Source organism: Schistocerca serialis, chromosome 7 (genome assembly GCF_023864345.2).
Source record: "Schistocerca serialis cubense isolate TAMUIC-IGC-003099 chromosome 7, iqSchSeri2.2, whole genome shotgun sequence".
In the NCBI taxonomy this organism is placed as follows: domain Eukaryota; kingdom Metazoa; phylum Arthropoda; class Insecta; order Orthoptera; family Acrididae; genus Schistocerca; species Schistocerca serialis.
Genome location: NC_064644.1, coordinates 87,971,949 through 87,995,041, shown reverse-complemented (window position 1 = coordinate 87,995,041; position 23,093 = coordinate 87,971,949). Strand labels below are relative to the sequence as shown.

The window sequence follows — 23,093 nt, the reverse complement described above, 5'->3', positions numbered from 1 at the left end:
TGGGATCCGTACCAGATAGGGTTGATAGAAGAGAGAGAGAAGATCCAACGGAGAGCAGCGCGCTTCGTTACCAGATCATTTAGTAATCGCGAAAGCGTTACGAGGATGATAGATAAACTCCAGTGGAAGACTCTGCAAGAGAGACGCTCAGTAGCTGGGTACAGGTTTTTGTTGAAGTTTCGAGAACATACCTGCACCGAGGAGTCAAGCAGTATAGTGCTCCCTCCTACGTATATCTCGCGAAGAGACCATGAGGATAAAATCAGAGAGATTAGAGCCCACACAGAGGCATACCGACAAACTTTCATTCCACAAACGATACGAGACTGGAATAGAAGGGAGAATCGGTAGAGGTACTCAAGGTACCCTCTGCCCCACACCATCAGGTGGCTTGCGGAGTATGGATGTAGATGTAGAAATATCTCTCTTCTTACATAAAGACGAGGCATCCTTATTACAATTACGCTGTGGTAACAATTGTTCCACTCAGCTGCACATTTGTTATCATTTTCACGTCCATGTTTCGTGATTATAGTAAGGATACTTCATCTTTATGTAAGTACAGATATACTTTCGACAATGCTGCCTTGCCACTTACAATTGTTCCACTTGTGTCTGTTTAGTCACCAGCAATATAAACATGTTCATGAATGTATAAACACCTGAGGAGGGGCACAAGCCCGAAACCGGTCGAGTGACGAATAATTGGTAGCGTAAATTATTCTACATCCTAAAAAGTGAAAAGCGAATTTGTTTGAGCGGCCATCCTCCGCAGCAAGCCCAGAAATATTTCTTTTGTAAATAAAAAGCGCCTTCTCTTGTTGCACTGTGTTTTGTTTTTCCTTTTTTCACTTTAAGCCATAGTCAGTGGGATCTATAATTATACAGTTTCGTTTTGATATGTTAGTTTGTACATTATAAAACAGCTCACGTCTCTTTTTTTTATGTAAATAAGCGATTACTTACAGTTCTTCGCGTTTTTTGGCTGGCGTCTGCGCTTCCTCTCATCTGCTCACATACTGGATGTCGCACTTCAGCTCTGTTTACGAAACATAGCACGTTTTTATGTTCACAGCTTTTTTGTTCCCACTTTTCATCTTGTTTGCTCTTATTGTAGTGATGCACTATCAATCTTACGTCACTAATTATGGATATATGGGGTCAAAAATTAAGTGTTTACTGCCGTCTGCCATTGCGGCCTTCGTTCCATTTAACGCCATTGTATCCCGTAATTTTAGTATTGCAAGTACCATTACGTGAATTATTAATCTGTTCGCAACTGACCTGACTGCTACAAAGTCTATTAATCACGTTTTTCTCAAGTTTTAACTTTTTACCGTCACTTACCGTGGCGCACTAAGCCCTACGGAGGCCTGGGGGCGGCAAAAGTAAGCGACACCGCGGCTCTGCCTAGAAACTGATGTATTTGTGGCGTCCATTTTGTAAAATAATGTGTGATGTAGACGTGATGGCTCACAAAAATCAAGTATTTATCATTGCGTACTGTATGCTCTACTAATTTTAACATTCATACTTAAAGATACTGGTGACAAACTCCAAATACGTATTAGTATTTAGCATAGGAACCATCAGGCAGAGCGCAGAGAAATATTGAGGAATTTGAATAAGAAAATTATCTTTTATTTTGTATGTCTGGAAACAAAGCTCGTGTAATACCAGTTTGTTTCGTAGCCGTAATACGAAATAGTTATTATTGATATTGTTGTAGTCTATGTTTCCGTGCTTTTATTTTACTGAAGTTCTCAATAGCGTCGTCGTATTTCACGTGAAACTTTTCTTTCCGTTGATAAAATGGACACACTGGCAAGTCGTCCTTGACTCATCGTAGAGCGAAGATAATTTTTTATGAGTTTCAGTTTAGAAAATGTTCTCTCGAATGGTGCGACTGAGACAAAAATGGTTAAGAAGTATTGGATTGCAAGTGATGTATGGGGCAATGATTCTCAGAAGTTCCATTTACTTACAAATTGAAGGCTTTCTTAGGTTGCCCATATACAGAAACGTAGACTACGATACCTTTCTATTTTCAGGAAGTGGTGCCTCAGCTATTACATATTTGAAAGAATGTCATACTGCCGCCTTGAGCTGCTGCTGAAAAACTATATTTACACAACCAGTTTCAGTGGTCTGACTGTCATCAGGTTCATGAAAGTATTGACAGCATCATGTTAGAAGGATTATAAAATCACTGTTATCGGGTGATGAAAATCATCAATTACGCGCTTTTGTTATATCTTAATATAAATTACATCGTCAATCTATAGAAGGGTGATAGGTAGTGTACTCATTCCTATTAAAACTGTCATCGGCGCTAACGCTTTGAACAGATTCATAGCACACGGAGGCGACTCTGTGTGGAATGAATTGTAAATAAAGTACTTTACCAGCAGTTCCAGGGGGTAATATGAAATTTTTCACGTTTTCCACATTTTTATTTCTTGCAGCACCTGCTCCGTATCAAACTTCTACCAGATTCTCCAGAGCTACAGGAAGAGGTAATCTGAAGCTTGAAGCATAATTTTGTTCCAAAATTTGGATAATTTTGATGATTTCGTTCACTGCTGTGTATCGTTGAAGTTCTTGAATAAATCTCTCTATGCATTCAAAAATTGCTCGACGAACTACTTTTTGAAGAGATAATCCAGCATAGTTTGCTAGTTCACCCGGCACTGTTTTATTTACCCTCCTCCTTCCTCGTAGGTTAATGTTAATGTTCATATCATTGCATTTTTAATTCCAAAAATGTATAATTGAAGCGACAGTTTGAAAAACAGACCAAACGCCAAAAATCTATTTTTTTGTTTGTTTGTTTTCACCAAACGTTGTTAGAATATATATGCTCGTATTGAGCTATAAAAAGGGAACCAAAACCACTCATCTACCGAGTTAATCTTACTTGGTAATATTCGTTAGTTTGAAGCAGCAACATATCAGTTTCAAGTTTGTCACCCTCCACGCCATGATCGCGGTAACAGTCGGTGTTCATATCTGTTGTTGCTTAAAATCTCTTGTTTAAAGTGCATCAGAGTATTGTAGTGTGTTTAGTGTCTCACGTCAGAGTTTAGATATTCTTCAGTAAGGATAAATGAATAATAGTTATTGATGTAACTACTCTGCATGTTTTAAAAGCGCGTTTGTTTCGTGTTCCTAGTGTGACGTCTCGTTTTATGTTGTGGGGCCACGTATCAGGTTATTGCTACGGCCGCTTCATCCACCTCTGAAGGCATTACTGACTCTGCTACAGTAAAAAGACAGGCATTCGTCGTCCAGAAATTTGTGATCATGAAGTGTAGAAAAATAAACGACTTCGTGGTGTCGAGTATTAGGACACGTGCAACAGTATCGTCTAAGACCAAACATAAATTAACTGAAAGGTTAAGTGTAGATGAGAAGGAACTTTGCTGCAAAACTTTACGTGAAAAGTTTTCTGCATGTGCGTTGTAAAAACGAGGAGGACACATTCTAAACGGGGATGATTGGTCGAAAATCACCACTAGGGAGGGACTCTGAAAGAATCGCACCACTCAAACGAGATTATCGTGCGTTCATTGCCTTTCATTACACGAGAAACAAAAATGCTCTGTCTGGAACTGCATTTAGATGCGTATATTACATAAAGAATAAAGCAATTTTCCCATTAACGTCACTAATAACTGCAAACCAGGTTATCGTTTATATTTAATAGGCGCAAGCAGGGACATCGCAGTAATGCAGTAGCGAACAACATTCGCGCTTTTATCGATGAAAAGATTAATATATTTCCCGTTAAAGGAAAACATAACAACGATCAGAATATAAAGTATTTAAGTGCCGAACTTATCAAAACTATTATGCCCTCTTTTGCAAAAAAAAAGTCCAATTTTTTCCAAGAAAGGAAAATATGACTCTCATACTTTTATGGAAAGTACTTCCACGAAAGTTATTATAGATTTGAGCGCCCTTATTTCGATATCTGTTATTTATAAAGAACTAACTGTTCATATCGGAACGACAATGCAAAGTGGGCAGCTGTCGCCGATAAGATCTTACATTTTCGTCGTTCTCAGAAGTTCCATAACAAACAGAAATAAAAACTCTTTTCTAATGACCCGAAGGTTGGGGCAAAATTGCCTGTTCTGGAAACAGTCTAACTGAGGAAACTGTGGTTATATGTATTTTGTATTACACGATATAAAAACATATTCTGTCGGTTTCTACGTTTATCCGGAAGGAGAAGCTATACGTGGCCGTGACGAAATATATTGTATACAGCGGTTGAAAAATTAAATAATTTCACCTTTTCATTGTCGACCACGGGGGTCAAAACCTGAACAACACTTAGTGTGTTTTTTCCTTGTTTTGGTTGTTAGTAGGCAATCTACAAATATTTATTACAACTTCCCATTGCGAGGGCACTCCTTTCTTCAATGTGATCACAATTTCGGGTTTGCAAAAAGCAAAATCAGACGACTATACAGAATTTGCACGTCACAGTAATACGTTATTCAATTCAATCCAATGAAGACAGAATTCAGTGTTACTCAAATCTCGGCTGGAAGTACTTCAAAGAATTGGTGGCCTAAGTTATGTAAACCAAATCCCTGCGAAAGTCCTCATTTTCGACTTCCAAGAATAGACAGAATACTTCTTACGTAAAGGTTGTGTTATTTAAACCCAGCTTAGCAGTATAGAGATTTCCTGTATATGCTGTATTATGGAAGTTTTTTTGAAAATATGAATATTTGTGTTGTTGTAATAAGAATTTTTAATGCCTAATTCATAATCAGTTTGAAGAAAGGAACAAATTCTCGATTTTTTAAGATTGTGATGTGTCCTTCAGGACAATCAAATTCATTTCTCCCAGCGTACTAAAACAGCAGCTTAATGTGAGGAATCTCATAACTGCTCGGTTAAGACAAAATTAAAAATAAGAACAGAGAACGTTTTTTTATATTTTCCCACAAAAGGAGGTTTTGGATTCGTTCCCTTCTTCGAACTACCGATTCAATTGCGATTCGTTCCGTCACTAAAAACTCGTTCACGGTTTTTCATTTGAAGAGTCCTTTTTCCTGATTAGCTTCTGGATACAGTAGAAATTGTTCAGCTAAATTAATTTCCTGCAGTCTCGTGTGCTACAAGTAAAATCACACATACCTGGAAGGAACAAGCTTGCTGCATATCTAGTGTCAAGGTTTGCCTTGAATGGATCTTGCATTTCTTCTGAAGTACTCACAACTGTTTCCACGTTTTCTTTTATGACTAACTGAACTGTACTGAGCACGAGTTTCAGACAATCGTTTCAAACTTTTTCCTGTTTTCTCTACAAGTAATTTCCATCTGTTTGTACAAGATGAGAAGTTTGAATATAACTTTTCTAAACATGCGACACTAGACGGGACTCTTGAGGTTAGAGGAACTCCAGAAAGATTTAAGGAATGATCGGCACAGGAACTGAACAGCTTTTGGAGTGACTTCTCGTAACTTTCGTTGTGCTGCTCCGTGTGCAGCTGGCGCTGACAGCAGCCTCGAGCCCTGCACAACGCAGTAACCAGCCCGTCTCCCTCCAACTGCTGTCGAATACCTACTGACGTATTCTCTGCAGTCTTTCCCGATACGAAAAAAGTTATCAAAAGTTTTTCTAAGGTTACTTCGAGCGTATAAAGTCTAGATGACTTTAGTGTTGATGTGTACAGTTGGTAAAAACCGTTGCTTAAATTTAGATGACTGATCTAGTTCAGCTTACTGGATTCTTATATTCATGAGATAAACTATATAATATTACGTATAATCTTTAAAAAGCAGTTTTGAGAATAACACTTCAGTAAAAAATTAATAAATAAACTGGACTTACGTGATTATTTTTAAACCGTTTGAGTAATTGCGTCTAGCGCAACTGTTTATCATTCTACAATTTTTAGTTTCCCGCAATGTTTTACAAAAAATTTAAAACTTCTGACCACACCCACTGACCGAGCGAGGTGGCGCAGTGGTTAGACACTGGACTCGCATTCGGGAGGACGACGGTTCAATCCCGCGTCCGGCCATCCTGATTTAGGTTTTCCGTGATTTCCATAAATCGCTCCAGGCAAATGCCGGGATGGTTCCTTTCAAAGGGCACGGCTGACTTCCTTCCCCATCCTTCCCTAATCCGATGAGACCGATGACCACGCTGTCTGGTCTCCTTCCTCAAAACAACCCAACCCCAACACCCACTGACATTTAACATTGCATGGTAATATGTTTATGTTTTGCATACACAACATAATTTCGCCTTGTTTGTGTAATCAATGGTTTGATTGTCTGCCCACGAGATTTGGCAGCTCCCAGCACCAGAAGTCCAGGGCGGGACGTCTGCCTCGCCTCCCTCTTAGTCCGCCACTGGTTGCGGAACCAGATGGCCATGAACCTAAATGTATGCAGCATAGCTTCCTTCATGGACTGTGCGGCTGGTCCCGGCGGAGGTTCGAGTCCTCCCTCGGGTGTGTGTGTGTGTGTGTGTGTGTGTGTGTGTGTGTGTGTGTGTGTGTGTGTGTGTGTGTAAGAGAGAGAGAGAGAGAGAGAGAGAGAGAGAGAGAGAGAGAGAGAGAGAGAGAGAGAGAGAGAGAAAGAGAAAGAGAGAGAGAGAGAGAGAAAATCCGACACATTTGTTACTCCCGTTCGTCAAGAATGGAAGTCAAAAACCTATTTCTTGAGCGCCTTGAACCTAAAATGAATTATTCAGTCGAGATGTGTGATGCTCATATATTGCGCCTACCTTGCACCATTTTGGACCATATACAATTCCACCGAGGGCAAATTGTCATTGGCATATTTGTTGGCGTACGTGTAACAAAAAATACGTGTACTCACAAGAAGTTTCAAAATGGTTCAAATGGCTCTGAGCACTATGGGACTCAACTGCTGTGGTCATTAGTCCCCTAGGACTTAGAACTACTTAAACCTAACTAACCTAAGGACATCACACACACCCATGCCCAAGGCAGGATTCGAACCTGCGACCGTAGCAGCAGCGCGGCTCCGGACTGGAGCGCCTAGAACCGCACGGCCACCGCGGCCGGCCACATGAAGTTTACCTGTTGACATAATAGCGAACAGGGTTGATGAGAAATTTTTATCTGCTAACGACACTAGAGGGATAATTAGTGAAGTTGTTAATAAGAGCCAAATTGCATTAAGGTGGATCCTTACCTCCTATAATAATCCTATTTCCATCGCAGTAAATCATGGGCTACACAACCATCTTAAGAACAGACGGCGACGAGACTTGCACAAACGAAACATTCATGGTACTTCTGCTACTGAGAAAACACTCACAGACTCAGTAGACGCTTCCTCTTTCGTCCTACCCTCCCACAGGTCAGCGAGCGAGATTGGTAGCCCAGTCATTACAAATTATTTCAGGTGGCTGTCTCTCTCCTCGTTTTCTGCTGTAGTGCATTACCGTCCCAATGAACTTTCGCCACAAAGGGAGGGGGGGGGGGGGGGGAGAGGGAGGAAATAGCTGACAACAAATGTAATTTAAACGTAAACAGCAGCCTGAAGATGAATCTGTTGGTTCGCAATCCGTGCAGACGCTATTTGTGTAAATAATTGGCTATTTTCTTCTTTGCAAGAATCAACTTTCATTTTGTACACAGTCCTGGTCTCAGAATGTCAGTTTTCGTTAAACTACCATCCAAATATAGGTTTTCATTCATTTCCGCAAATTCCCTGATCCAAATGCTGGGATTTTTTTTTTTTTTTTTTTTTTTTTTTTTTTTACAGTACACGGCTGATTTCTTTTTGTAATCTGTACCAATCTGAATCGGTAATCTTGTCTCTAATGATACAGTTAGCACGAGTTGTAAACCACAATCTTCCTTCCTTCCTACATGGTGCGACAGTGCATGAAATGAAATAAATAAATAAAATGAAATAAATAAATGAAATGAAATAAATAAATGAAATGAAATAAATAAATGAAATGAAATAAATAAATGAAATGAAATAAATAAATGAAATGAAATAAATAAATGAAATGAAATGAAATAAATAAATGAAATGAAATGAAATAAATAAATGAAATGAAATGAAATAAATAAATGAAATGAAATGAATAAATGAAATGAAATGAAATGAATAAATGAAATGAAATGAATAAATGAAATGAAATGAATAAATGAAATGAAATGAATAAATGAAACAAATAAATAAATAAAATAAAATGAAATAAATAAATAAAATGAAATAAATGAAATAAATAAATGAAATGAAATGAAATAAATAAAATGAAATGAAATAAATAAAATGAAATGAAATAAATAAAATGAAATAAATGAAATGAAATAAATGAAATGAAATAAATGAAATGAAATAAATGAAATGAAATAAATGAAATGAAATGAAATAAATGAAATTAAATAAATAAATGAAATAAATAAATGAAACAACTTAAGAAAATCCAATATAAGTGCTGAATATTCCAAGTGAAGGTACTTAATCTTGCACTGCCATCAAGGGATCACACATTTGAGCGTCCGATGTGCAGGCTAACTACTTAGAGATGCAAGACATGAGGTCACCTGAGAACATTGACTAGAGGCATAATGTAAGGTCGGCACACGATATTCGAGGCCAGAAAACGACGAGAGGAAAGACAGGCAGTGAATACAAGTACAGGCAGTGAAAAATGCAGCCCAGCATGCAGCTAGTGTTAGGCAGGCGGCTCACCTTGATGGTGATGATGCAGCCGGCGAGGGCGACCAGGTTGCACAGCATGTGGTAGGCGTCGACCAGCAGGGTGAGGGCGTGCGTGGCGTGCGCCAGCACCAGCTGCAGCACCAGGAAGACCACCGTGGCCGCCAGCATCGCGTACAGCGCCAGCGGCTGCAGCCGGCGCACCCACTGCTTCATCGCCATTTCTGGAACAGCCGCCGAGAACTGATGTCTGAGCACTGCAGCCGAGAGCTCGTCACGTCTTCTGTAGCTGCTGGTAAGCGACACACCACGGTGAAGAGAGCATCTGTGTGGTTTGAGGCACCCACTAAACCACTGGGTGAAAAGCAACTGTCTGATGAGTGGGGAAGAAGAAACACTACTGCAGCTCATGAAGAAACTGTACCACCCCCCGCCCTCCCCCCGAACCAGAGCACCCTACACATCCTAACCCAAACTGATAGCACTTAAGATCTCGCCAACGCCAAAAGCTTGTAACGCCGGAAATGCATATCCTCCTATTTCCATCTATTGTACTATTTTTTTTCCTTATTTTGGTACCTGAAGATATGACATTTCTGTGTATTTATACATTGTGATATACACTCCTGGAAATGGAAAAAAGAACACATTGACACCGGTGTGTCAGACCCACCATACTTGCTCCGGACACTGCGAGAGGGCTGTACAAGCAATGATCACACGCACGGCACAGCGGACACACCAGGAACCGCGGTGTTGGCCGTCGAATGGCGCTAGCTGCGCAGCATTTGTGCACCGCCGCCGTCAGTGTCAGCCAGTTTGCCGTGGCATACGGAGCTCCATCGCAGTCTTTAACACTGGTAGCATGCCGCGACAGCGTGGACGTGAACCGTATGTGCAGTTGACGGACTTTGAGCCAGGGCGTATAGTGGGCATGCGGGAGGCCGGGTGGACGTACCGCCGAATTGCTCAACACGTGGGGCGTGAGGTCTCCACAGTACATCGATGTTGTCGCCAGTGGTCGGCGGAAGGTGCACGTGCCCGTCGACCTGGGACCGGACCGCAGCGACGCACGGATGCACGCCAAGACCGTAGGATCCTACGCAGTGCCGTAGGGGACCGCACCGCCACTTCCCAGCAAATTAGGGACACTGTTGCTCCTGGGGTATCGGCGAGGACCATTCGCAACCGTCTCCATGAAGCTGGGCTACGGTCCCGCACACCGTTAGGCCGTCTTCCGCTCACGCCCCAACATCGTGCAGCCCGCCTCCAGTGGTGTCGCGACAGGCGTGAATGGAGGGACGAATGGAGACGTGTCGTCTTCAGCGATGAGAGTCGCTTCTGCCTTGGTGCCAATGATGGTCGTATGCGTGTTTGGCGCCGTGCAGGTGAGCGCCACAATCAGGACTGCATACACCGAGGCACACAGGGCCAACACCCGGCATCATGGTGTGGGGAGCGATCTCCTACACTGGCCGTACACCACTGGTGATCGTCGAGGGGACACTGAATAGTGCACGGTATATCCAAACCGTCATCGAACCCATCGTTCTACCATTCCTAGACCGGCAAGGGAACTTGCTGTTCCAACAGGACAATGCACGTCCGCATGTATCCCGTGCCACCCAACGTGCTCTAGAAGGTGTAAGTCAACTACCCTGGCCAGCAAGATCTCCGGATCTGTCCCCCATTGAGCATGTTTGGGACTGGATGAAGCGTCGTCTCACGCGGTCTGCACGTCCAGCACGAACGCTGGTCCAACTGAGGCGCCAGGTGGAAATGGCATGGCAAGCCGTTCCACAGGACTACATCCAGCATCTCTACGATCGTCTCCATGGGAGAATAGCAGCCTGCATTGCTGCGAAAGGTGGATATACACTGTACTAGTGCCGACATTGTGCATGCTCTGTTGCCTGTGTCTATGTGCCTGTGGTTCTGTCAGTGTGATCATGTGATGTATCTGACCCCAGGAATGTGTCAATAAAGTTTCCCCTTCCTGGGACAATGAATTCACGGTGTTCTTATTTCAATTTCCAGGAGTGTATATGTCGATGTGTAGTTGGTTCGTCTTGTAAATATTATTTGTATTTTTTACGCTGGGTCTGGCCTAGGGAAAACTATGCTATCGAACGATTACATCGATAGGTCGTGTGGAGAACCAAAGTGTTTAGGATCTTTGGTAGTGTTAACTCCGCCGCATGGAGCGCGGGCAGAGGGAGTCTGGCAGGAGTAGGGCGGTGGAGCAGGTGAGTTGTGTGACGCTCCCGCGAGTTGCCGCGCTTTCGGGGTTTGGCAGCATGTAATTGCGCTCGACTTGACACCGTCTCGCGGACGGGAAGCATTAGCTGGCGCACATCAAGAGCCCGTTTCGCCTGGCGACCGTGTCGAGAAGAAGGCGCGCCAACATCCAGCTTCTGCAACAGCGACGGCCGACAATGAGTGACTGTCGCCATATCCTCGATCGGCGACTTCAAACCTTCAATCAACCAACAAGGAAGACTGGAAGCACGTAAAGTTTTAGAACTGTATGGCAGACCTCAGCTTTTCAAACTGTTCAATTTGTCTCACAAAATTACAGCAACGTAGCATAAACCTTTGTTGCTCATTGTCCCAATTGCATTACCAAGCAGGGTCCCTTCCTTTTCTGGAATGAACCGAAGTGTCGTTGAAATTCAAACGCCAGCATTAAAGTAATATCATTCCATTTCACTACTTTAATTTCAAAGTTCAGTAAAAGTATTCATAGCTGGCTACAATATTTAGATTACATAAGCAGAAATTAGGAGTGCGAATTTTGTTGCCATATTTTATCTTACCTGTGACTGCAGCTCAGCTTGGTACGTACTGCATTTTACTATTGTTAATTGTTCAGAATCATTTAATACAAGGTCAAAGTTAAATCTCTTATTTCTAAATTGCGTAGATTCATGTAGCTATTGAAATGATCGTTGAGGTAGCCATAGACTAACCTTATTTCATTGAATTTCGTAGCGCTTCAGAAACAAAGTTCACTATTAATGTCAGCCACTAAATTAACTGTCAGTTTTCCGGTTTTATTAATTCTTTTGCTAAATTAAGTCAGAGTGTAGCGAAATTTATTACTTCTGACAAACATTCAGTTTTCACACAACACGTGTCAATCCTCAGTTGCCACGCTTTTAGTGCTAATTATATGTGCATTAATCTTTCATTTTCAGTTATTATAGTAGTTGTCCATAGGACTGGCGACCGTAATTTTCCCCAAATCTCAGATATCTAATTAACACCAGTTAATTGTTAACGTAACGACCGCACATTTACTTTCTTTATTAACTTTACCCCTTTTCAAAATTAATTTCCACCAGTTTCACTTGCATTTTTCCTTTCATTTATATGTAACCCTTCCCCCCCTCTTTACCGACAAATTAACTTCGGTGGCGATTGCTTTTGCCAAGTTTCCATTAGGTACACGCGGTTTAACTTTTCACTGTCATTAAGGTCGATAAGTGAGGGGGAGGTTACAAGCTTACATAGACAAAACATTAACCATCATTGCCCCAAAACACAAACCCCACCCAAAACATCCCTACCCTTGTTCAAAAACCCCTACTGTCGCCCAAAACCCACCACCACCCCAACACAAAACCCACCACCATCGCAACCCAAAAGCTCCACCACTCATTGTTAGAGGGTCGTCCCCTCCCCAAAAGGTTATCTCCCCTGTTCAAAAGATTCCACCCCTGCTCAAAAGGTTCCACATTCCCATGTAGTTTTTTTTCCAAAATTGTTTCGCTAATGATAGATACCGAAATAAGTGACTGTAGGATAGAAAACCTATTGCTTTGGGCTAACAGAGGGAATACAACTGGGCGCGAGAGGATACCTGTACGTTTCTATACAGAATACGTGAGAGGAATTGTTCCTCAAGTAACGACAGTGTACCGTGGGTCACTGGAGCATCAAAGCGTTGCAACCGATTGGAAAAATTCGCACGCCATCCCTGTTTTCAAGAAGGATCTTCGAACACACGTACAAAAACATAGACCTCTGTCGCTGACATCATTTTGTTACACTATTTCTGAACATTTTTACACTCACTTATTGGTGAAGATTAAGATCTCCTTTGTAAGAAATAATGTGGATTCTGTAAACGAGGACTTGTTTGCCCACAAGACTCAGAACATACACCCCCCCCCCCCCGCCCCCTCCCCCTCCCACACACACACAGATCAGCCAGAACATTATAACCCCGTAATAGACCTTTGGCACGGATGACAACGGCGGCGCTTCATGGCTTGGAAGCAGTGAGGCCTTGGTAGGTCGCTGGATGGAGTTGGCATCAAATCTGCACCCACAAGTCATCTAAATCCCGTAAATTCTGGCTCTGACACCATTTTCTACGACATTCCACATGTGTTCGATCGGGTTCAGATCTGGCGAGCTAGGGGCCCACCACACCAATTGTAGCTCGCCACTTGGTACTCCAATGACTCCTTCACAATCCTGGTCTTGTGGCATGGCGCAGTATCTTGCTGGAAAACTACCGTTGGGATAAATGATCGTCAGGAAAGAGTGTACGTGGTCTGCAACAAGTGTACGATAGTGCTTGGCCAACGTGGTGCCTTGCACCAGCTCCATTGGACCCACGGATGCCCGACACAATGTTCCCCATAGCAAATAGAGCCTGTATCTCCGTGACAGTTTCACGGTTACTAAACATAAACCTGATACCTTAGTTCCACATCTACATTTATACTCCACAAGCCACCCAACGGTGTGTGGCGGAGGGCACTTTACGTGCCACTGTCATTACCTCCCTTTGCTGTTCCAGTCGCGTATGGTTCGCGGGAAGAACAACTGCCGGAAAGCCTCCGTGCGCGCTCGAATCTCTCTAATTTTACATTCTTGATCTCCTCGGGAGGTGTAAGTAGGGGGAAGCAATATATTCCATACCTCATCCAGAAACGCATCCTCTCGGAACCTGGACAGCAAGCTACACCGCGATGCAGAGCGCCTCTCTTGCAGAGTCTCCCACTTAAGTTTGCTAAACATCTCCGTAACGCTATCACGGTTACCAAATAACCCTGTGACGAAACGCGCCGCTCTTCTTTGGATCTTCCCTATCTCCTCCGTCAACCCGATCTGGTACGGATCCCACACTGATGAGCAATACTCAAGTATAGGTCGAACGAGTGTTTTGTAAGCCACCTCCTTTGTTGATGGACTACATTTTCTAAGGACTCTCCCAAAGCATCTAAACCTGGTACCCGCCTTACCAACAATTAATTTTATATGATCATTCCACTTCAAATCGTTCCGCACGCATACTCCCAAATATTTTACAGAAGTAACTGCTACCAGTGTTTGTTCCGCTATCATATAATCATACAATAAAGGATCTTTCTTTCTATGTATTCGCAATACATTACATTTGTCTATGTTAAGGGCTAGTTGCCATTCCCTGCACCAAGTGCCTATCCGCTGCAGATCTTCCTGCATTTCGCTACAATTTTCTAATGTTGCAACTTCTCTGTATACTACAGCATCATCCGCGAAAAGCCGCATGGAACTTCCGACACTATCTACTAGGTCGCGCCCGTGTTGTTGGCCAGAGGGTTTATCTAGGGGGCTATCATCGGTGAGTGATCTCTTTGGTTTGGGTGGATGTAAGAGGAAGCGATCGTGAAGTTGTGAAGAGAGTCTGGACAGGGAGCCGGTGGGCAGCCGTTTTGGGTGACACACAGGGCAGCGCAGGCTGCCGGCGTCACGGGCAGGGAGTCCAGCCACCAGGCGGGAGCCCGCGCCGGTCTGGAGCAGCTGGTGGTCACCGGAAGACTCAGCAGGACCAGCGCTTCGTATGGCGGAACTGGGCAGTGTGCGCTTCTCGAGAAATTACTTTGTAGTCAGAGTCCTTGTGAACTGCTCTGCTGGCTACTGCCCGTACTGAAGACGCTTTATTTGGTTTGGAGGTTGTTCTTCGGTTCTCCCCTTTAGTGGTTACTGTTGAAGTTCCCCTGCCCGCAGCGTACTGTGTTTTCCTACACCATATCGGCGTAGTAGTTATTTGAAAAAATGGTTCAAATGGCTCTGAGCACTACAGGACTTAACATCTGAGGTCATCAGTCCCCTAGAACTTAGAACTACTTAAACCTAACTAACCTAAGGACATCACACACATCCATGCCCGAGGCAGGATTCGAACCTGTGACAGTAGCGGTCACGCGGTTCCAGACTGAAGCGCCTAGAACCGCACAGTTATTTGACTTAGCTTGGCTGTGCCCACGTTTTTAGTCCCCCCCCCCCCCCCCCCCGGCATGCCACGTTTTACGGAACTTACGCCTTGTAAATTAGTTCGTGATAATTGTAATTCCGGAACTTCTGCCTCTGAACTGATGGAGATGTGGAAGTTAAGGTGCTCGCCCTTCGCGAGTGGCTTAGTGCAATCTTACTACCGCGAGTTTGTTTGAAGTCCGAAAGGTTTTTACTACCCTTTAAAGACTCCTCACTGTAGCCTTACTGTTTTTAGAATTGCGAACATTTGTTTAAAATCTTATTTCCCTCTTTTACATTGGCTTAAGTTTTGGAGAAATTTTGTTTTGTTTTTAAAAGGGGCCTCAGGATAAATTTTTGCTATAGTAATCCCACCATTAAAGGGAAACGATTTTTATTCACCCTTTAAAGAGGCCTCAGTTTGAATTATGCTTTTTGTAAGCATTGCTTTAAGCTAAAAGTTTTCCTGATGCCGTGGTTAGTGATTTTAGGTCATCTGAAAATACTCTGGCCAACAATGAAAAATAGTTAGTTCTTATACATTTTCAACTGCTGAATTAAAAATCACCATAAAAATGACAGATTAGCTCTTGCTTTGGAGATAAAGTGACATTTCATTCTTATAGTCAATATTTTCAATTTGGGGGAAATTTTGTTTTCGGAGTTGGCACACCTGTCTAGTAACAAAACACAAATGTCTTAAGCTGTTTGTAAGTCGTAAACATAGATACTGTTGCTGTGACTGTGAGTCTCATATAGTTTCTGCTGTAATTAAAGCAGAATTTTTGGTGTGAGAATGCTTTTGTAGTTTAAAATTCGTAAAAATGTCACGAAAATGTGTAAATAAGGTGAATGAATAATTTTTGTTACATTTGTGGTCAAATAACATTTTCTTTACAGAACCGCAGCCTGACGCCTCTCGTGAAGACTGCCTATAAGCATTATTTCGGTATGAAAGTAGGGGACCACGATAAGTCTTGCGCTCCATATGTAAGTTGCAACGCATGTTCAGCTACACTGCGAGAATGGCTCAAAAATAAGAAAAATCTACGGCTTTTGCTGTGCCTATGGTTTGGCGGTAGCCTACAAACTATACATACAAGTGCTATTTCTGCTTGACTCCAATTATAAATGCAGCATTGTCTATAAAGAAAGAAAGAACAGTTCAGTACCCGGAAACTTCGCTCTGCTAATCGACCCATTCCGCATTCAGATAGTTTACCAGTTCCTACGCCACCCGAAAATTGTGTGTTTGAAGTAGAAAATGAAGACAGGAGGAGGAGGAGGAGGAGGAGGAGGAGGAGGAGGAGGAGAAGGAGAAGAAGAAAAAGAAGGAAGAGGAAGGGGAGGAGAGGAAGAACCAAATAAGCTTTTCATATTATAACATCCACGATATTTTTTTTTTTTTGTTTTACTTATAATGGGACGAATGGGATATGAAAGTGTGGAAAATTACGTATCTCAATAATATTCATTCAATAATGTAATTATTTCTTAAAAAGATGATAATTATGTAAAACAGAGATAATATTTGTCTCACATTCTTTGTTAATCTATGTCATTCTTTTCTTTTGTTTTTTACCCTTTTGTCGTCTTCTTCTGATGCACGTCGCCGACGCAAGATGCGAATCGATTTGAGGTCTGTTGAATGAAAAACATTTAACGTAAAATTATTGTTGTCTTATGTTCATTTGATGGTAAAAAGCAAATAGAGCCAAATACGTTAAAACTATTTATGATTAATTATTGAAAAATTACTTCCTCTTTTAATTATAATTTTGTATTAATTGTTTTATCATAGCTGCAAGAAGCGCAGCCATTGTTAGTTGCGATTATATAGCAACTTCGTCTGTACTTCTGGTCGAAATATCAAGGGTTTGTGTTAAACTAATTTGAAAAACAGTATTAATAGTTTTTTGGTGGCATCAATTTAAATGATTATTTATTGAGCAAAGGAAAATCTTAATTAAAAAAGAAATCCTCTATCTTTTGTTGGCCGCCATCTTAACTTTTATCTCAGCGGCAAATTTAAATTACTTGAAACTGCAAACAATATTCCGATGTGAGTGAAATAATGTGCACCGGTGGTACTGAGCTCTATTTATATTACAAAAAAATCGAATCGGACTGCATCTTCTAAGAACAGTGCTGATTGTATTTATTGTTGAACAAGATTCCATTGCTGATGTATGAGGCCAAAATTAAACTACGCACGAATCACGGAGAAAAATATTTCCGGTAGCATACGTCAGTGTTGTATGCAGGTAGTATTCTGTGGTTCCTTTTCATGATCAATTTGCTAAGAATAATTAAATCCATCGAAGACAAAAATTATAAAAGCTCTGATGTAGGATCTGTAAGTTTAGTGATATGAAAACAACTTACAGTCAACATTATTAGACTACGTCAGGTGGAGTTCTTGTGCAATTTGAACAAAATAATTATCCGGCAGAAGTTGTTGTATGAATATTGCACTATACATGTGTATAATATTGTCAGTATCATTTATAAAATCAGATCAATGCAACTGCTAAATATCAGAGTGAATTCAAACCGCAGAATACCATAGAGTATCATATTATCCATATTCATTGTATTTGTCCATGTTGTTGATACGCAAAACCGCCACAATATCCAGTGACCCTGATTTTGAGGGCAAAGTTGATACGCTGCACAGACTGAGTCAAGCGCAATTGAGTGATCTCATTAGAAACATTGAACTGTCAAATGAGAAAGCAGAAATTCTTGGGTCTCGACTGCTGCAATGGAATCTTCTCGAAAGTGATGTCACAGCCTCTTTGTACAAGAAAAGTCACATGGAACTGCTTCCCTTTATGGAGATGAAAAATAATCTTTGAATTTGAACCATGATCCAACCGAACGGAGGCTATTTATAGACTCCTCCAAGCTTAGTTTGAAAGCTGTGCTATTTTACAATGGCAACCATCTACCTTCTATTTCTGTGGTGTTGGTCATGCAGTTCACATGAAGGAGACATACAAATATGACACACCTCTTGGACTCGGTCAAATGTCGAGAACACAAATGAAAAATCTGTGGTGATCTAAAAGTCATTGCCATACTCTTAGGTATGCAACCGGGGTACACAAAACAGTGCCAGTTCTAATGAATGTGGGTCAGTAGGAATAGGAAATCTCATTATATTAAAGCAGTCTTGGCGAAATCTTAATCCTAGCGAGAAAAATGTCGTTGCTGCTCCTCTCGTGGACTCAAAAGATGATGTTCTTCCACCCCTGAATATCAAGCTGGGTTTAATGAAAAATTTTGTCAAAGGTATGAAACAAGAGGGACGGGACATTTAAGTACATAAGAGAGAAATTTCCGAAATTAAGTGATACAAAAGTTAAGGATGGTATTTTTATCGGGCCATAAATTCGAGAACTTGTAAAGGATCCTGCATTTGACCAAGTTTTGGATGGGAAAGAAAAGGAAGCTTGGGAAGCCATCAAGGAAGTTGTTTGTGGATTTTTAGACAGCAAAAGAGATGACTACACTCAGTTGGTGGCAGCGCTCCTACAAAAATACCACAACCTTGGGTGCAACACTGAAAGACTGCAGGGCACTCTCACTTCTCATTTGGTGTTATGCCGCTTCTTGTTCTTACGGGATATGATCTTTACTGCGATTTGACTTCATACATTATGATGAAATGGTGGGCAGTAGTTAACGGTCTTGTTTGCGTGCTCTAGGGAAGGAATGACGGTAAGCTTTACCTGCGTTCAACGAAACAGGGTTCCGATTTAGACTGCAGTAAAAGCTGCAGCGCTGATGAACCCAGCAAAGCGTGTTTTTTTCTGCGGAACGTGTGGAGGCATTTACAGACAGCCGAGTTCCGCCATCTTATTGTGAAAGTCATTTAGTTGGGTGGAAGGTGCGTCCAGGTATACAGACTAGCGCAGAGAAGTCGACGCTGCACTGGCCAGCGCATTGTAGACCGGCAGTAAAGCAGAGGATGGGCCCTTGTTAGGGGGGAAGCCGACAAAAGAACTGTGAACGTTCTGCGAATTTCCGTGGGACAGGGCGACTGGCGCCCAGACGTCAAGACTCGGTTTTAAAACATATTTGTGAAAGCACGAGGTTTTTAGCGAGTTTATGGCCCTTCTTTGGAACCTTTGAAATGGATATGACAGGGGAGATAACAAGCTGTTAATGGAGTGCTGTGCTTCCATCCTGAGCATTTTTGTTAGCAAAAGACATGGCAAACGCGTGGGAAACAGGCTGCGAAGCTGAATCTTTTTTCCTTTTTCTCGCAATTAGCTTTAAAGCCTCTGATTGGTCAAATCGGTGTTCGCAGAGCAAAGGCCTCTCTCCCAGCTAAAAATGCCGGCCTCCAGCTCCTGATTGGCTTGTGCAAAAGTGGGAGGAGTTTAAACTGTAAAATGCGCTGTTGGTACCGAGCAGAGGAGGAAGCGAACACAAAGGAAGAACACTCTTGTACTGGCGCTTCGCTAGTAAAGAACTGCAGGTCTCTACCTAAATGGTGAGACTTGTGTCCTTTGCTGGTGTGCCACTTAGAGCCTGTGCCAGTCACCTTCTGAACTGTCAGAGGTACTGCTTATATCACACTCACAACAAGTGAAGCGTGGGTGTACTTATTTGTCTTGAGTCGGCCGTCTAAACATTTGACAGATTCTGTCACGCACAGTCGTAGCATGGAGTCAAATTGGTTTGGCAGACCAGCAAACGGGTCCACCTGCACACTGGAATCCACCGGGGTTTCAGAGGCTCATAGTAAAGTACCTGCGTTCCGAATTAACTGAACGCGAGACCGCGTACTTACATTTTTCTGGAACGCGCCATTAATAACAGATTCTGTCTTCCACAACTTCCAATGCCGTATGCATCGTGGTGTGCCGGCTTGACCAGGAGGGTAAAGTATTCGCTGCTGTGGCGTAGGGCTCCAATGTGTGTTTCTCAGCACCCTGTTCTTTCTAACCATATTTTTCTTTTTTGAAAAGTAGAGTATAGATCCTTGGTAGTGGCATAGTTTTGTGCCATAACCCGGATTCACGTGTATGAAGTCAGATAAAGCGATTAGTGTTCTGGTTAGTGTCGTGTGTCGATCCCCAGGTGATCACTTTGTACACCATAGACCCCATGTTAGTAAAAGCGTTTGTCAAATAAAAAAATGTTTTTGTAATGTTTCTTTTGTCATTTTTATTGTCTTGTAATGTTAAGAATGAATACATCTAGTGTTATTTAGATCACAACTTCTCCCTGAGTTCTGATTGACAGTTCCTTCCCACTTTATTATTACAGTCTAGATTAGAAACATAAGTAGAAGCTTTTCGTTTGGCGTCCCCTGCCAGGATCTCTACCAACATGTCCCTTAAAATCCATTTTCCCCACTTCCACAACATGGAGAAAGATTCCATCAGGACATTTCTATATTGAAACAAAGATATCAGAGGTACTGGAATGAAGCAATGCTTGTGGATTACTGTTGGTCTATGTGTAGGAGTGCTCCAGAACTCTGTTACAAGAGACAAGCTGAAAGACGATGATACATGCAGTCATAACGTGATTCTCCTCAGACCCAACCATCTGCGAGGTATTGTTCAAGCAACTTAGAACTCTTAAAATGTAACTACCATTTAAAAAATGTCTAATACGCTTTCAATGTTGTTAGCATGTGTAATTCAAATGTATTTTTTCTGTTAATCTGTGAATATGAAACAATTCCACGTAGTGTGTCTCACAGAAACTAGAGCTAAGGAAAATTTTTCATTGTCATATTCATTTTTCTAGACCGCAAATTAGTGAGAACTGACTACATCTAAATCTACAAGATTACTCTGCAATTCACATTTAAGTGCTTGGCAGAGGGTTCATCGAACCACAATCATACTATCCCCCTACCATTCCACTCCCGAACAGCGCGCGGGAAAAACGAACATCTAAACCTTTCTGTTGGAGCTCTGATTTCTCTTATTTTATTTTGATGATCATTCCTACCTATGTAGGTTGGGCTCAACAACATATTTTCGCATTCGGAAGAGAAAGTTGGTGACTGAAATTTCGTAAATAGATCTCGCCGCGACGAAAAACGTCTTTGCTTTAATGACTTCCATCCCAACTCGCGTATCATATCTGCCACACTCTCTCCCCTATTACGTGGTAATACAAAACGAGCTGCCCTTTTTTTGCACCCTTTCGATGTCCTCCGTCAATCCCACCGCGCAGCAGTATTCTAACAGAGGACGAACGAGTGTAGTGTAAGCTGTCTCTTTAGTGGACTTGTTGCATCTTCTAAGTGTCCTGCCAATGAAACGCAACCTTTGGCTCGCCTAAGTGCATGAAACTTTGATTTTTTTTTTTGGCCAGTGTTATTTTTGTAACATTGCTGAAGTTGTTACGCATGTAGCCCAGTGTCTAGGTCAACTAAGAGGACCAACGCAGAGTAGCCGTGTTATACGTCGCTCTTAACCTTGTGGGAAAATTCTCTTGTACATAAATCCCAAGTAAAGCCATGAAATTTGTGTGCAAGTTTATTTTCAGGTGTAGACTGGTCAATTTTATTGCACTCGAACCTTTAGTATATTTTTGATTTCGAGTCTAATTTTGCTTTAATTAAGGTTTCTCTGAACATTTGTATTGAGTCTGATTTTCTAGCCAGATTGCTGAGCCCGTCAGTAAAATCATAGTTTGCTTAATTGTTTCAAATTAAATCTTTGCTGTAATTAAAGTGCGTCTAAACAATTGTTCTATGCATGCTACCAGTATATCGCAAATGGACAAATAAAAGAAACAAAATGTGTTTTGACTGCATCCTCGACTTGGGTTTGGTCTTTCCACTCCAGCGCCCCATGATCTGCAATCCTTCCGTATCAGAAACTCTGACGAGACGTACTGGCCTTTGATGTTCTCCATTAGTTCTGTGCGCTACGGATCTCATACTGACGAGCAATATTCAAGTATTGCTATTACAGACGACCTACAGTATGCACTGAACAAATGAGGAGACATTGCTCTAATGTTATTCACCGATAAAGTACGCAGTAGACGTGTGTTAGTGTTGTTACTGCATACCGTATTCACAGATCTGGCTAAGTGCAGTGCGTACATTAGTTCTAATGGTAGCCGTATGTGTTTACGTAAGTTTTTGAAATGCTTATGCTTTGTGGTTTTATCTTTGGATTTACCAGCGTAGCTATAGCCTATTGTCCATACCGGAAACGACAGACACGATCTTCGGTTATCGTCTTCCTTTTGGCAGACCGTTAGACGTGTTTACTGCACGTTTCATCCATGGACAGCAACAGAGTAATGTTTCCTAGTTTTACTGCGTTGTGCAGGTTGTTCGTAACAGCGAAGAGCTTGTAGTACATGGCATGTAGCTGACGATAACTCTAAGCCAGCACGGGATGCCTCTCCTGTTGGGCCAGCGGTCGATTTTCCTGCCCAGTCCGGACAAGTACAGAGGGTGAGAATGATAATCATTGGGAGCTCCTATGTTAGGCGGGTGATGGAGCCCCTGAGGGAGATAGCAGTCAAGGCGGGAAAGAATTCCAGTGTGCATGCGGTATGTTTGCCGGGAGGTCTCATCCGTGATGTGGAGGAGACCCTGCTGGCGGCAATCGAGCGCAGTGGGTGCAACCGGATGCATGTAGTGGCACATGTCGGCACGAATGACGCCTGCCACTTGGGTTCTGAGGCCATCCTCGGCTCCTTTCGGTGGCTGGCCGATTTGGTGAAGGCAACTAGCAACGCACGCGGGTTGCAGGCTAAGCAGTCTATTTGTAGCATCGTACCCAGGGTTTACCGCGGTCCTCTGGTTTGGAGCAGAGTGGAAGGTCTAAACCAAAGGCTCAGACGGCTCTGTGACGGTATCGGATGCGAATTTAACGACCTCCGCTATCTAGTGCAGAATTGTAGTGTTACCCTTAATAGGTCAGACGTGCACTACACGCAGGAAGCGGCTTCCAGGTTCGCGGAGTACGTGTGGAGTGCACATGGGGCTTTTTTTAGGTTAGAGAACCCCTCCCTTGGGAGCAAAGACGATTGGCCTGTTAAATCAGCCACAGCGATCTCAGAGGATCTTGGTCCTCGCAGATCAGAGATAAAAAAGATTAATATGATTTTATTAAACTGCAGTCCTGGTGCAAACTAGATAGCAGGGGAAAGGTTTTGCCCCTAGCTGATGGGCC

General features: G+C 42.3%; 1 protein-coding gene across 6 annotated transcripts in view; it reads right to left on the bottom strand.

Annotated features, from left to right (window-relative positions):
- The window catches only part of LOC126412113 (zinc transporter 1), a 652,968-nt gene that overhangs the window by 101,699 nt on the left and 528,176 nt on the right, over positions 1 to 23,093 (bottom strand). For all 6 annotated transcript variants that reach the window (XM_050081545.1, XM_050081547.1, XM_050081550.1 and 3 more), the window contains one exon: positions 8,710 to 8,900. In XM_050081545.1, the coding sequence (XP_049937502.1) occupies positions 8,710 to 8,898 (189 nt within the window). In that variant the 5' untranslated portion in view covers positions 8,899 to 8,900. The remainder of the gene's footprint in view (positions 1 to 8,709; positions 8,901 to 23,093) is intronic.